The sequence below is a fragment of the Aethalodelphis obliquidens genome, unplaced genomic scaffold, assembly GCF_003676395.1.
Source record: "Aethalodelphis obliquidens isolate GAN/ISIS:26980383/991018 unplaced genomic scaffold, ASM367639v1 scaffold3, whole genome shotgun sequence".
NCBI classification, from domain to species: Eukaryota; Metazoa; Chordata; class Mammalia; order Artiodactyla; family Delphinidae; genus Aethalodelphis; species Aethalodelphis obliquidens.
Window position 1 is genome coordinate 20,658,532 of NW_020837947.1, and position 16,613 is coordinate 20,675,144.

The window sequence follows — 16,613 nt, forward strand, 5'->3', positions numbered from 1 at the left end:
TATGATGAATTACATTTACTATTTTCTTCCTTCTACTTAATTTAGGTGTAATTTGTTCTTCTTTTTTTTAACTTTTTTTAAAAAATAAATTTATTTATTTATTTTTGGCTGTATTGGGTCTTCGTTGCTGCGCGCGGGCTTTCTCTAGTTGTCGTGAGTGGGGGCTACTCTGTGTCGTGGTGCGCGGGCTTCTCGTTGCGGTGGCTTCTCTTGTTGTGGAGCATGGGCTCTTCAGTAGTTGTAGCACATGGGCTCTAGAGCACAGGCTCAGTAGCCGTGGCACACAGGCCCAGTTGCTCCACTGCATGTGGGATCTTCCCGGACCAGGGCTTGAACCCGTGTCCCCTGCATTGGCAGGCAGATTCTTAACCACTGCACCACCAGGGAAGCCCTTTTTCTAACTTTTTAAAGAGGAAGTTTAAGGCAATTGATTTAAACCTTTTTTCTTTTCTAATATAAGCATTTAAAGCTATAAACTTCCCTCTAAGCACTGCTTTAGCTGAATCCCACAAATTTTGGTATGTTTTCATTACCATTCAGTTCAAAATATTTTCTAATTTTTCTTGTTCTTTCTTCTTAGATCCATGGGGTATTTAGAAATGATTTATTTCCAAATATTCAGGAGTTTTCTAGATATATTTTCATCATTAATTTCTAATTTAATTCTGTTGTGGTCAAATAACATAGTCTGTATGATTTCAGTCCTTTTAGATTTATTAAGACCCACTTTGTGGTCCTGCACGTGGCCTATCTTGATTGAACGTTACATGTGTACTTGATAACAATTATACTCTGCTGTTGCTGTGTATCACACTATAGCTATAGATGTTAATTGGGTCAAAATGTAACAAGCATTTCAGACTGATAGGTCTTCTTGATGAATATATCTTTTTAATTATTATCTCTGTTAATAATACTTGCCCTGAAGTTTACTTTTCATGATATTAGTATTAGCTACTCTAGTTTTATGATTATTATTTGAATGCATATCTATCTTTTCCTGTGCTTAACATGTCAATCTACAATTGTTCAGACACTGCTGGTATTTCTCTTTTTATCCAGAGGAAAAGCACAAATCATAAGTGTACGGCTCCATGAAATGCTCACAAACTGTGCACACCCGTGAAACCAGCCCAGATCAAGACACAGAGAGTTCCCACCAATCCCCCTTGAGTTGCCTCCTAGTTGTCCCCACCCCTCCAAGTAAAATGACCTCCTGACTTCTAATCTCAGAGACTGAAACCTGAAGCTTCTAAAAAATTGAGTTTCTGATATTTATAAATAAGGAAGTCTGCATTCCTGCCATCCTTTGAGAAATCAGATCCAGCAACCTTGGGTGTGCGTTCCTTTGAGGCAGCTGTGTGCTGAGGCAGGAGCAGCTGTCCCTTAGGGAGGGTGTAGCCTCTCTAGGCCCACCTGGCTCACCTCATTTTGTCACCTGCCTGGCTTGCTTATTTGTGTCTTTATATTTAAGGTGTGTTTCTGTGGAAAGCATATAATTGGACCTTGCTTTATTATTCAGTGTGACAATCTCTGCACTTTATCCTAAGTGTTTAGGTCATTTATATGCAATTGTCCATATGGTTAGGTTTAAATCTATCATCTTGCTATTTGTTTTTATCCTACCAGGTCTTTGTTCCTTTTTTCCTCTTTTCCTGTCTTTTTTTAGATTGAATTTTTTTCCATTTTATCTCCAGTCTATGTATTGTCTTATTAGCTATACATCAATATTTTTGAATGTTTACTCTAGGGCTTATTAATAGGGAGCTTTATGATATAATACTCTATCTTCAAACAATGCTATACCTATTCATGTATACCATAAGAACCTTTCAACAATATACATTCATTTTCCTCACTCAACCGTATCCTATTATTTTCATACATATCACTTCCAAATGTTATAATACCCATGTTATTACTTACACTTTAAAAAGTCATTTATAACCCTCAGCTAACATTATACTCAATGGAAAGCAAGACAAGGATGTCTGCTTTCACCAGTGCTATTTAACATGATATTGGAAGTTCTAGCCAGAAGGTTTAGACACAAAAAAGAAATAAAAGGCATACAAATAGGAGAGGAATAGGTAAAATTATCTCTGTTCACAAATGACATAATCAAATATGTAGAAAACCCTAAAGATTCCACACCAGAAACCAACTGTTAGAGCTAATAAGCAAAATTCAGCAAAATTGCAGGACAAAATCAACTCACAAAAATTGCCTGTACGTCTATACACTAACAATCTGAAAAGAAAGTCAACAATTCCATTTACAATAACATCAAAAGAATAAAGTACTTAGAAATAAATTTAACCAAAGAGGCAAAAGACTCATACACTGAAAACTACAAAGCACTGCTGAAAGAAATTAAAGAGGACGTAAATGAATGGAAAGACATTCCATGTTCACGGACTAGAAGACAATATTGTTAAGATGACAACTACGCCCGAAGTGATGTACAGATTTAATGCAATCCCTATCAAAACTCAATGGCATTTTCAGAAATAGAAAAATAAACCCATCCTAAAAATTCACATGGAATCTCAAAGTTTCTAAATAGCCAAAATAATCTTAAAATACTCTCCACTTCCTGATTTCAAAACATACTACAAAGCTATAGTAATCAAAACAGTGTGGTACTGGTATAAAGATAGACATATAGAAAAATGGAATAGAATAAAGAGCCTAGAAATAAGCCTTCATATATATAGTCAATTGACTTTTGATAAGTGTGCCAAGACCTTTCAATGGGGAAGGTACGGTCTTTTCAACAAATAGTGCTGAGAAAGGTACCACATGTAAAACTAGATATCCAACTTCCAATGATCTTACTTTATACCACATTCAAAAATTACTTGGATCAAAGATCTAAATATAAGAGCTAAAACTATAAAAACTGTTAGAATAAAAAACACAGGGGAGAGACTTCAAGATACTGGAGTATTTGACATCAAAAGCTAGGCAACAAACCAAAAAATAGGTAAATTGGACTTCATCAAATTACTTTTGGGCATCAAAGGTACCATCAAGAGAGTGAAAAGACAGTCCACAGAATGAGAGAAAATATCTGAAAATCCTATACCTGATAAGGGATTCGTGTTAACATTAATCTAATCATGCCTCTGGACCTAATTTCTAATTTACAAAAAAACAGGGGATGGAGAAACAAGTTAAATGTTAATTAATATGACTTAAAAAGCAGACAAATCCAGAACATGAGACATTCTAAAAGATAAGTGGCCTGGCAGGGGTATTGTGCAGGATTAAAAGGGACTAAAGAGACAACAAAAGACAATGCATGAACCTTGACTGAATCCTGGATTGTGGCTGAGTGGTGAGGAGAGAGCTTCAAAACACATTCTTAAGATAACTGGGAAAATATGACTTCATATATTTAGTGTGATAATAGTATTGTGGTTATGCAGAAAAATGTACTTAAGAAATGCATGGTGAAATAGTTATGGGTAAAGTGTGATGATGTTTAAAACTTACTTTTAAATATTTATGCCTCCTCACAAAAAAAAGAGAAAGAGATAAAAAATATGACAATAATGTCCAAATTGTCAAATTTAAGTGGAAGGTATATGAGTGATCATTGTACTATTCCTTCCTCTTTTCTGTGTATTTGAAAATGTTCAAAATAAAAAGCTGAGGGTAAAAAAGCTGTGGGCCACTAACTGTACAACTTGAAATGGTTAAAATGGTGATTTTATATTTTTATCTCAAAAAATTAAAACAGCTGTGGGTATTTGATGCTATGGAGCTATTACAGAACTGCTTAAACTGCTCTGCCCAGCTCCGTTCTCATAAACCAGGATGTAAGGGGCATCCCCTGGAGTTCTGTAATGCCATGACACTGGGTACAGTGGTGCACTCATGTTGAGGTAGAGTTAGAAGGAAACACACAATCTTTACACAGAATTGAAAAAAATAGGATAATATAAATTTTATGATAAATTTACTTTTATATAATTTAATTACTATTGTTAATTTTAGAGTTTATAGGAGGAAGGCATAATGACTAGGCCAAAAATCAAGCATAGCCTCAATTGGTTAAGAGTAAAATGTCAAAAGCAAACCAAACTGGACACACACCTAGGTTGATGGACGGAGGGGGTGGAGGTGGGAGAGGCTGGCCTTCTTTAATGGCTAGTGTACACTGCTTTGCTGATCGAATCGCAGTAATGAAGTCTTCATGTTGTTGTCTCCAGTTAGATTTTCTCATGGATTAAGGCTATAAAAAAATAAAACGTATACTAACCTAGACTATGTATCTCACCATTATAATTTTTTTTAAAGCTAGGATTTGAACTTACAAGAAACAGAACTGTGAAATTTGGAGAAAAAAGAGAATTTGTTTTCCAAAGGTACCAAAAGAGGTTTGGAAAATACAGTAATAAAATTTGCAAGTCACAATAGTGAGGGAAAACACAAAATAACAATCAGGAAAACAAAGAAATTACAAAACTTTAAAGGAAGACTTAAATGTAAGATTAAAAATGACTGTCTTCCAAGTTAATTGCTGGATTTAATGCTACTCTAATGAAAATATAAACGAGATTTTTTTGCCACATCTGGAAAGTATCTGAAATACATTTGGAAATCTAAGTGAGCATGATTAAAAAGAAAACAGTAAAGGTGGATTATACTTACATGACATTACACTGCATTATCAAGCAAAAATGAAACCAGAGAGCCAGAAAAAGGCTTTAATGTACTGAAGGAGATAATCAAGAACAGCAAGGAAGATATCGATAGTACCTTGGATTGAGGAGCCTTCCACACAGTGGGAATGTCAGTGCCCTGTAATCTTTGTTTTAAGGAATTGAAAGGTTTACGCTTTTTGTTGAACAGTTTTCTACGTATTGGTCCATGCCTTTCCTAGAAAAGAAGGAGTGGGGATTAAAATTTTTAACATGTACAATCACAAAGTTCGTAATGCCTCAGTGTACTCAAGCAGCCCCTGCTGCAGTGACTGGGTTGCACCTTCAGAGCCAAGTTCATTCTCTAACTCTCAAATCACAGCAGAGCAAATCCATCTGGCTCTCTTCACCCATGTTACACATGACGAGATATTGTGTTTGGGCAAGGTCAATAAAAGGCCTCTTCAGCTAAAGAAACTTACTTAAAATTTGGTCTTACATATTTAACTCTATCACTTGGGCTCAATGAATAGTTCCAAGCATTAAATAATGTTGAAAAGGCAAACTTTCTAGTTTAAGTTGAAATAAATTATTTCTGATATTCGGCTAGGTACTCACTGAAGCCAAGGAACTTTTCTTATTTCTTCTATTCTGTTTCCTGCCTTCACTGCTCTTAAATTCCAAAAGCACGTCATCCAGGAATTGAGTCCCAATAACCTTAACATTGTTTTCCCATCATTTTGAAGGAACTCTTTGCATACAGCAAGGGGAAACTTAGCTTCTTACCAGTGGAACCTTCTCAGAAAAGCTCTTCTTACCACTCAACATTTCAAAATTGAGTTTAACTGGGTTACTTTTCTACACACAGCAAATCAAACCACTTAACTCCTGAAAAGGAGTGGAGAGGTTTCAAAGAAATATTTGAGAACATCTGCAAGAAACAACTGGGACAACCATACCACGAATGAAAAATACACCAATTCCATTTAAGTTATGAAGACATTTTCCCTTAGTGTGTCCAAACATTTCACATTCATGAAGTCATTTATTTTAGAGCAAATCTAAGCTTATAATATTAAATTTTAAAATATTACAATACTTATAAGACAATCGGCAGAGAAAACTACTCCAGGCAGTAGACCTGTAAGTACTCAGCATTTCTGGTAAAAAAAAAAAACCAGGGAGCCAGCATGCAGAGCTTTGCCTGTGTACCATTTTTATAAAGTCTGCACTGCACCACTATGGGATTATGCCAGGATCTTTGCCTTCCACTCTTAAGTCCTCTTCCTTGGTGGTCATGTAGCTCACAACAGCTATCACTTAGACAGTTGCTTTGTCCAGACCCAAAAAATACAGGCTCCATGAAAAATCACTGCACCTGGCTACGAACAAGCCATACCACTTTAAGCTGAAGGAGAGAGAGAGAGAGCAGACCACTTGATCAAATGCTCTGTGTAGCCTAGAAATGGGTCAATGAAGTAAAACTCAAGAGGACCCAAGAATACTTGGCATTTAGTGATCCCTCTTCAAACGGTACCTTCTAGGTCTCAAATCCATTCTCATGGGGTGCAGTCCTGGGTTAGCAAAGGCAGCTCCCTAGTGGATTGTTGGGATACAACAGGCCCTGTGAGTTCCCCTTCTAGATCCAGCAAACTCTAGCTGCGGTTAACTAGAACAGATATTTCACTTTTAAATTCCCCACAGAAATAAAACCTACAACCTCATTTGGTAGTCTTTTGCCCCAAATGCAGTCAGGTTTATAGTCCAAATTCTTTAAGTTCAAAACAAGTCTCTTTGACCTAAATGTCCCAACAGTTCATTATCATCTTAGATTTTTGTTTTAAATCGTTTTTCTTGGGAACTCCTTCATAATATGGGGGGCCTACTACCTGTCTGTTTCCCTAATTTTGAAATAAATCAAGCTTTTATTCAACTTTATAGGCATCAATCCGGGGACCTGACATGCAGTTAGCTTGAATCTAATTAACAATTAGGTCTTGGAACAAGCCTTACATCCATTTTGTTCAAATTACATAAAACCCCTGAAACTAGAGAGTTCTGTCTTTATACGTGGCAAAGCAGGAAACAGAGGGAGGTTAAAGGACTTGTCAGAATTAGTGACAAATTTGAGGCTAAAAGCCAAGTTTCCAGATGCTCCAAATTCAATGTTCATTCCTCTTGACTAGCTAATTTCCCTGGTGCTTTGGCCTTAAAATTTGAATTTTTGATGCTTATAGAAAAGGCGAAAGAGCCAAAACCTCTCAAGAGACAATCAGCTGTGCCAAGATACTTTCATCTGGCTTCCTTTTAGTAAGAGGACCATGTTTAATAAGTTCCCTTTTGAATGGGGCAGCACTGATCTGCTTAAGTGTCCTCTGGGCCTGCCAGCCATAGGTTATGTACTTTTCTCCCCTTGCTTTCCCTCCACATCTGTCTTTAATCTTTGCCACTGTGGCCTCCTCACTGACTTGACAGTTCATTTAACTCCAATGAAACACATCTACAAAATGTCTTTATGTTTACCAGAACATCTGCTGCAAAGCGTCTTCCACAGACTTCACAGGGAAATAATTCCTGATTGCCATCTGTATAGGATCCAAGAGCACATTATGTTAATTTCACAGAATTGCCTGCCCGAGAAGAAATGATTAACTGGAGGAGACCTCAATAGCTTGATATCCTCACTCTCTTTTCCCCTCTCCAACTACTTCCTTCTATTAGGAAGATCCTTTGTAAAACTCACCCGTTTTCCTCTCCTAACCTAGACTTCTCACTTCACTGAACAGATAAAGTCCATATGCTTCAGGCAACTAGAGTATAATTATTTAATATTTAATATATTCTTCAACTAACTGCCTGATAGCTTAGCTTTAGACGTAAGTACAAAGTTGATACCCTAGTATGAAGTCATAAATAATCCAATGGTAACATCTTTTAAGACTGCTACTAGAATGTAAGGCCATGTATGTGCTAAATGAAGGCATGCCATTTTATCATGGACAGTATGAAAAGGGTTGCCTAGTCATTGAATTTACGGTAAACTTTCCTGAGAATGGCTTTCTCTCTCTTGATAAATCTCTTTGCCGGAAAAACTCTTACCTGAGAGGAAGGAAGTAGAAGAGGATGAAAGGGACCAAGTAGAATTGGTGGGCTTTGCTCCAAATCAGGAAAGACAGAGCCAATACAATGGAGAAGCACATGAGGATGATGAACACCATCCCAAGGGTGGTGCTTAGTGCAGGATCTCTTTATGGGGCCTGTGAAGAACATTCACTGCTGATGTTTTATATGCAGTAGAGAATGAGTGAAGGCCTACAATCATAATATGCTCACTACTTGCTATTGCCTTTTTTAAAATATTCAATTATTGTAGTGTTTTCCAAGTTAAATGAAGAATAAACTCAAATTAAAAAAAAAAAACTGACTGACTGTGCCCACTATATCCCAATGCCTCAAAGTACCTGACCCACAGTAAGGTTCTCAATAATTACTTGTTACATGTATGGATCAAACAAGAATTGAGTTTCTACCATAGGACCAATCATTCAATAAATAATTAAACGCCTGCCATATGTAACTCTGTGGGAATACTGAGAGAAACCATACATGGGTCCAGCATAGAAAAGGCAAGTATGTCCATAAATTACTTTAAATGAAGCTAGAAAAGCAAATCATTGTGGAATTCTGAAAAATAAAAGTTTTGTTTCATATTACTGCCTTTCAGTCCATCTGGAGTTGAGTATATAAGATTAAAAAAGCAGTTTGATCATGCAGAAGATTTTGTATTAGACTAACCATTTGGGCTCTATTCTACAAACAAGGCGAGCAATCAAGGACACTGAGTAGGAAGAACCTGAACAGAGCTGTGGAAGATTTATGTGACAAAGCTGAGGAGGGATGAATGGATGGTGGTGAGGATGGAAAGTGGGATATTAGTTAAAAGGCAGAAGATGTAGGCCTGAAATGGAAAGGAAAGAGGAAATGGGAGAAACTGTGGTCAAAGAATCAATAAGATGACTAGATGTGGGGGGAGTTGGGAGGTGACAGAGAGAAGAATGCTGAGGGACTGAGAAGACGGTAGAACTACGGATAGAAATAAAGAATTCGAAAAGAAGGTCCATCTTGTAAGAAAAATGACCTCAGCTTTGGAAATATTGAGTTTGAGATACAGTCATCCAGCCAGCAGGATGGAAATGAGGGAGGTCAGGGCTAGAGACACAGATGTAGGCTTTGTTTGGAGAGTGATGTAAAGGCATGATATTGCCAGGGAAGAGGTCATGGAAAGAGAAGTACAGGGATGATCCCCAGGGAACTCCATATTTAAGGGCCAAGAAGATGATGATGATAAGCCAGAAGGAGAAGCAGGAGAGAACAGGGTCATGGAAACCATGGGAAGATGGTTTGAAAAAGGAAGGCCTGATTAACAGGAATCAGATGGTAGCTCATTACAGACACTGTTGATTTAAATGATTTCTTCTCACATCTGCCAGATGGTATTATATTTGCAGCACAGGTCATCCATTACAGCATACAGAAATACCACTCTTCCTCTCTGTTCTTCTGGCCTTCTAACTTTATAAGAACTGGGTCTTAATTTTCTTTTTTTTTTTTTCCAGCAAGGATATCCCACCTCTCCACATACTTACTCATTAATAAAAGCTACTCATCCTAATTACAAAACTGCTACTTTTTTCTAAAATACTAATGAAGGATGATTTACTTTTATGACTATTACTGTAATATTTGTAGGGTGATTTCCTGTTCCCCAAACACTTTTCCTATGTAATCTCATTTAACTCCTCACAGCAATCCTATGAAACAGGGTTGATACTTTTTTTTTTAACAGATAAGAAAATGAAGGTTCAAGGTTAGGTGACTTCTTGAGGACAACAGGTAGTAAGTAGTAACAATGAGACTCAAACTTGAGTCTCTGTCTCTACAAGTATTAAGACTATTTACTCAATGATCACCATAAATAGAAAGACACTGTATCACTACTAACCTGCAAAGCAAATGGAAGCCCCTGGAGGATCAATGACCTTTGGTTTAAATCAGTGAGTTTTTAATTCAATGCGTTTGAAATAATGACAGATACAATAAGACTCAATTGAACACCTGAGATAGATGGACCACCACATTCTGAACCACATTCAACTTGGAAGCTTGACAGTGAGGAAGAAAGGGAACATGGAGAACCAAACACAGAGATCAACAGAACCTTAAAAGAATCTTTTGAAACAACCAAGATGCCCTTCAATAGGTGAATGGTTAAACAAGCTGTGCTATATCCATACCCTGGAACACAGCTCAGCAATAGAAAGGAACACTACCAATACATGCCACAAACTGACTCAATCTCATTGCTGAGTGAAAAAAGTTAATCTCAAAAAGTCACATAGTGTATGATTCCATTTGTAAAATATTCTCGAAATGACAAGTTTGAGGGGGAAAAGAGATTAGTGACTGCTAAGAGGTAGGGATGATGGTCAGGGAGGGACTATACAGAGGTGGAATGAGGAAGACCTCTGGGTGACGGGACAGTTCTGTATCTTTACTGCGGTGGTGGTTATGCCTGTAATAACATGGTATGGAACTATAAACACTCCTTATACCAATGCAAACTTTCTGGTATTTACACTGTACTGTAGTGAAGATGTAACTTGGGGGAAACTGGATAAAGAGTGCAGGAATCTCTCTGTAATATTTTGCAACTTTTCATGAATTATGTCAAAATTAAAAGTTTACATATCTAGGGGTTGGCAAATTGTGGCCAGTGGGCCCAATCAGAGGCTGCATGATCTTGTAAATAAAGTTGTAATGGTACACCGCCAGGCCCATTTGTTTGTTTATAAAATATCTACTGTCGTTTTCGTGCTACAACAGCAGAGTTGAGTAGTTTTAACAGAGACCTTATGACCTGCAAAGCCAAAAATTATACTTTCTGGCCTTTACGAAGTAGGTTGCCAATGAGTGAATGAGAATGTAGTAATTAAAAATGATTTGTGGGAGAATAACATGGAAAATTTTATTTACAAATAAAGACTGGAAGGATATATATACATATATATGGTACACACACACTACACATTTAATATATAGTAATTACCTCTGAGTGGTAAGAAAAAAGGTGACTATTTCTTTAGTTTCCTAAATTTTCCATTTTTCTATAAAGATTATGCATTGCTGTTAAAAAATAAAAGAATGACATTAAAAAAACCCTTTTGATAGAAAAGATTCTAAAACAATGTGTATTAACTTAGCTATTTCTAACTTTACTCTCTCTAATTGGAGTCTCAGTAGACTATTAAAGTGGCTATTGTTTTTATACATTGGTTCATAATCTTAAGACAATTTTTAAAATGAGGAAAGTGATCTGGAAGTGATCAACAGTTTTGTTTAGTATGTTAACAATGAAAAAATAAGCATTACAAAGATCTCAGTTCAAAAATTTTATAAGAAACCTGGAGAGGATTACGGCTGTAATGAAATTGGAAGAAATTCTACTTGAGACTAGACATTCTCTTTCTGAGCTGGAAGTTAAGAATGCTTTGTAGAGATACCTACCAATCCATATTTCCTTATAAAGGCATTACAGAGAACGAAAAAGGAAGACATTTTCTCATTTAGCTGTCAGTGAGTCAAGAAACTCTTTTTAAGTCCTTTGCAGTCCAGGACATGCAATTAGCAATATTGACATCTTCCAGGGCCTTATGGCAAAGGGGGTGGCATACTAGTTGAAACTTATTATCTCAGGAACATGACTTATAAAAAAAGGAACTGAGACTAATGAGTTAGGATGGCAAAGAGAACATTCCATCTTATTTTTGCTTTCCCCCAAAACACTACAGTAAAGGGATGTAGAAACATGGAGGACCAGGACAGGGAGGAAAGAGGACAAGAATAAAAAAACTGGAATCTGGAAAGCTGATGGACCATGGTAGCCAACCTGGAGGACATAAAACTACATCAAAATCCACTTCCCAGGCTGATGGTAGAAAAAACTGAGAACCTTCCAGATTTACACTGCAGAGTCCTTCAAATTCACAGAAACCCCTGGAGCAGCACATACCTCTGACACAGGGACAGGATACGTGAAGAGGAGGAAGAAGAGATTGCTAAAATATCAGGGAGAAAGTTTTCTAAAAAGAAGTGAAGATTCCTAGAACGCCCCCCTTCATCCCACAGCCCCTGGGTGATTGTCTTTCTCCAATTCTAGCAGAAGTCTACTCTCCAGAAAGGATGAGAGGAGGTCTGTGCATGAGTCAACATGAGGCACAGCTGAAGGCATGGGTAGGCAGATACAGATGTATATACACGTATACATGGTTGAGTCTCATTATTTGTGCTAGTTACATTCCATAAATCCCTGCAAGCACTAAATGAACAAATACTGACTCATTCATTACTCTCAAATAATGCACTATACAAATGGATTTGTATATCAACACACAATCTTGTTTTATGAATTTGTTTAAAGATACCTTATTTAAATATATACATTGTTGATTCAGTAATATTGAATTCACGGCCAACCACACTATAATGCATGCTTGCATGAAGATTATCTAATAGACATATTTTCTCCATAAGGCACATCACAGCCTTCCTGCACTTAGAAGCATTAGATAGCCCTTCAACACTATGCTTGGGAGCCTTTTAAACAGTGAAATCACCAAGAAAAAGTGCAAAATTATGAAAAGCATGGCACGAAGCAGACCATAAAAAGGACACTTGTTTATAGTAGGACAGCTGAAACAAGAAGGCAGAGCATCACCTTGCTCTACCTTAGCTGGGAACATGTGTGTTGGTTGACTCAACTTTTTAACGGGTATGTGTCATATCTGTGAATGGCCATGAAAGCACCATGAATATTGATTTAGGGTTACAAATTTTAGTGAGGAGGTGAATTTGCAAATAGAGATTCCATGATTAATGAGGATTAACTGTATATGTATACACATATATACATACACACACACAAAAGTGTGTGTATATGTATATAATCTAGTGATTAATCTCATGATCAGTGATGCTGGAAGCAGAGAATATCCCACACCCACCTTCCTCTACTTGGCTCACAGAATTCTGCCTGCCAGACCCTTACTCTCAAGGCAGAATGGAAGCTTCCCTGGGAATATAATCATTCCATGGAGAAAGAGCTAAAGATACCGACATTGGGAAGATTCCCAAACAGCTCACCCAGACCACCCTACAAAAAAAAAGCTCAAAATCAACCAATGTTACCCATCCAGAGTTCCTAGTGTTCTCGTCCTCCAATCTTATTCATGAACAAACAGACAGGAATTTCCAAAGATCTGAGGAAAATCTCTAGCATGTAAGCCCAAAGTAAACAAAAGAGAAATTTAAAGGAAAATTAAAGCTCTTAGAAATTAAAAACTCAACAGATAGAATTAGGGAAATCTCCCAGAAAGTAGAGTGAAATGGCATAGAAATGGAGAGAAACATAAGCAAATTAGGAGGTCCAGGAGATCCTACTCCAAATAGGAGTTCAGAAGACAAAAGGTGAAAATGCAAGGAAGAAAATAAAAATAATTTTAAACTATTTCCAGAAGTGAAAGGACATGAGCCTCCTATTTGAGAGGACACCCACACAAATGAAAATATGTCTAGAACAATAAATATCATTGTAAAATTTCAGAACACTGAAGACAGAGATCCTACTTAGAGGAAAAAAAAGTAACATACAAAGTATAAGGAGTGAGAATGGCTTCAGATTTACAAATAGTAAAAACAGAAATAAATGGGGAAAAATTCTCTAAACTTCTGAGGGAATATTATTTACAACCCACAGTTTTATACCCAGCCAAGCTATCAATCAAATATGGGGGTAGAACACATTTCCAGACGTGCAAGCTTTCAAAAAGTTTACATCCCATGTACTCTGTCTCAAGAATTACTGGAGGATATACTCCACAACAAGGTGAGTAAAAGATACAGCAAATAGCCATTCAGTAGAGGAGGGAGAGAAGGGGATTCCCAGGATAACAGCTGGGCACCAGAACTAGAGAAGCAACCAGTTCAGACTGGAGGAGTGGGACTAAAGACACAGACATGCTGAAGGCTGTCATAACCTAGATATTCACTGCCTTTGTAATCTGAGGATAGCATGTCCTATATATATCTGGCTCTCATTCTGTTCTATACTTGGCTTGCTTGACGAAATCCCAGCGAAGTGCCTTCTCACCCTTCATACTCACATGTCTAGATAAGCTGAGGATACTCATTTCACTCCACAGGAAAGTTCTGCACTCATCTCTTCAGAGACAGAGAGAGGTCATAAGTATGGAAGCATAAAATATAAAATGAGCATACAATTGCTAAGCCTAGTTTGGCAGGAGATTCAGGATGCTTCAACTATGGTCACTTGTGTTCCCAGGACTCACTCATCACCTGGCTCACTGACATCACCACACATGGGGCTCTTGTAAACTCTAAGAGCTGAAGTCAGACTCAGAAACTATTCAGCTCATCTTCTCAAGGATGCCTTGATCAAACAGTAGCAATTACTTCCCTCATTGAGCTAGATTTGTGCTTCTCAGTTGCTCAAAACAAGATACTGTGTTTACAGGGATGCCATGCAGGTGATGATTAATATAAAAGTCCAGATAATTCATAAAAGTTACCCAAGGAAAGAAAAAACTGAATAAATTGAGGATTTATTCAAGCCACCTATAGGTGGCTTCTGTGTTCTATTTCTTAACTTGAATAACTTGTTCTACTTCTTAACTTGAATAGCGGGTATGTTTGTTTTATTATACATTCTCCATAAGGCCATTAGAAGTTTTACCTTCTTCTGACCTTTAACTGGAACAAACAAGCTGGATAAAACATACTAATGTCAGCACACAGAAGCACCATAAAAGTACTGATAATCTAACAGTAAAGTTACAAGATAGCTAAAGTTCTGTCCTTCACCTGAGGTGATTTGATGACATCACAACGGAGATGTGGATACATCACTGGTAATAATCACAAATAGTAAGAACTTTTGATACTTAGTTTGACTTGTAAAATAAGTTCCAAAGTATCTGAAAAAGTGACTTTATACCAATCACAGACAGTGCTTAAACAAAATAGGTCCTTAAGATACAGCAGGCAAATTCTTCACGATTTTGCCAACTGTCTGGGATGCCTGAGGTCTTCCTTCTGGCTAACACTGAGGCTACGTCTTTTTGTTCCAAGTTTAAGCAATTCTTTTCTCCTCTAGCTTAAGCAATTCTTTTCTGAATTGTCTATCCCAACTATCCATTCATTTTTATATTTCTTAGTGACCATTTACCAAATGCCAGGCTCTGTTCTAGACCCTGGGGATAAAGTAGTAAACAAAAATACCCTGCCCTCAGTTTGTTCTAGTGAGATGAGACTGAAAAAGAAGATAAAATCAGATGCCAGTAGATGTTAAGGAGAATATAAAGCAGGCAAGGAGCATAAGGAATGCAGAGGAGGGATGTTTGTGCTATTTTTAAATACACGGTCAGGGAAAAGTTTATAGGGGAGGTGACAATTGAGCACCATCCTTAAGGATGATTTATTTACAGCCAGAGCACTTCAGGGGGAACAGCAAGTACCAAGATCCTCATTCCAAGTGGTACTTATCACAGTGACTTGGCATTAGTTATATTTTGCTGCACACACCCTGCCTCCTCAGACAATGCAGTCCTTGAAGGCAAAACCCCCTTATTGCTTTGGTCACCTAACATTTAACATGGAGCTTATGTTAAGTTCCCAACCACTGTTTATATAACTGACATCGTAAATATTCCAAAATGTTATGAAATAATACAAAATATCATGTAAGAACTTTTTTCCAGAATAAAATCAAGATCTTTAAATTTGGAGGATAATCAGTCTAAATCACTATATGCTTCACCAAGACTAGTGGCTTATAGGCACATTCTCTTAATTGCAAAACATACAATGTGTTAATTTAAACCATTTGGGTCAGGTGTGGTGAAATTAAAAGCTCCGAAGATGGAATCTGAAGAGCACCAAGTCAAAGTAACATTCTAGAGTCTTGCTAGTTTTAAGAACCTTCAAATGAGATGGCTACCAAAATAAATGGTCAATCTCTTTAGGATTTAGTACATTCCTGATACTAACATAAACCATCAACTGGCCCTTTGCTTCTGCAGGTTGGCATTTAAATACACACTCTCCAGTATTCTACTTCTGTAATGACAAGCTCTTCAGCCAAGTTTTTTCTATCAGTGTTGGTAGAATACCTAATGCTATTGTTTTTCACAACTCTTTTAAAAATTCTACAATGATTAGATTTAGAACTGATAACGTATAGAACAAGATAAGACCTCCCAGCTGAGGAAAAGCCATAATCAAATTATAGACGAAGACACTTTCTAATAACTTAGATATCAAATGCAGCTCACCTGCTAAGAATGGTTCTGCCTCAGCCATTCTGTACCCAACTCAGACCAACAGTGTCCACAGATTTTTTTTCAGAACAGTCCAGATAACAACATATTAGCCATGGACACATGAACATGGGTCACTAACAACTTGTCTGTTCCAAGAAAGTCACAGTTTACCAAATAATTAACAATTGTGATGTGTCATTGCTCGAACCTTGAAAAAGTTGAGAAGTTAAAAAATCTCATCAAAAAACAGGGAAAGTTTTCAACTATGTATTTTAATCAAGTATGAATGGTTCCAAGCATTAAATAACGTTGAAAAGACAAGCTTTCTAGTTTAAACTGAAGTCAATATTTCTGATGTTGAGCCAGGTACTCACTGAAGCCAAGGAAGTTTTCTTGATTGTTTCTTCTATTCTGTTTCCTGTCTTCACTCTTCCTAAATTCCAAAAACAAGTCAGCCAGTAACTGAGTCCCAATAACCTCAATATTGTTTTACCATCCTTTTGAAATAACCCTTTGCATACAGCAAGGGGAAACTTAGATTCCTATCAGTGGAACCTTCTCAGGGAAGCTC

General features: G+C 37.1%; 1 protein-coding gene across 1 annotated transcript in view; it reads right to left on the reverse strand.

The window, feature by feature from the left end:
- The window catches only part of ZC2HC1B (zinc finger C2HC-type containing 1B), a 35,402-nt gene extending 19,320 nt beyond the window's left edge, over positions 1-16,082 (reverse strand). The window contains 4 exon segments of the mRNA XM_027080447.1: positions 4,102-4,240; positions 4,768-4,887; positions 7,173-7,234; positions 16,055-16,082. Coding sequence (XP_026936248.1) covers positions 4,102-4,240; positions 4,768-4,887; positions 7,173-7,234; positions 16,055-16,082 — 349 coding nt within the window.
- Between the last annotated feature and the right edge of the window lie 531 nt (positions 16,083-16,613).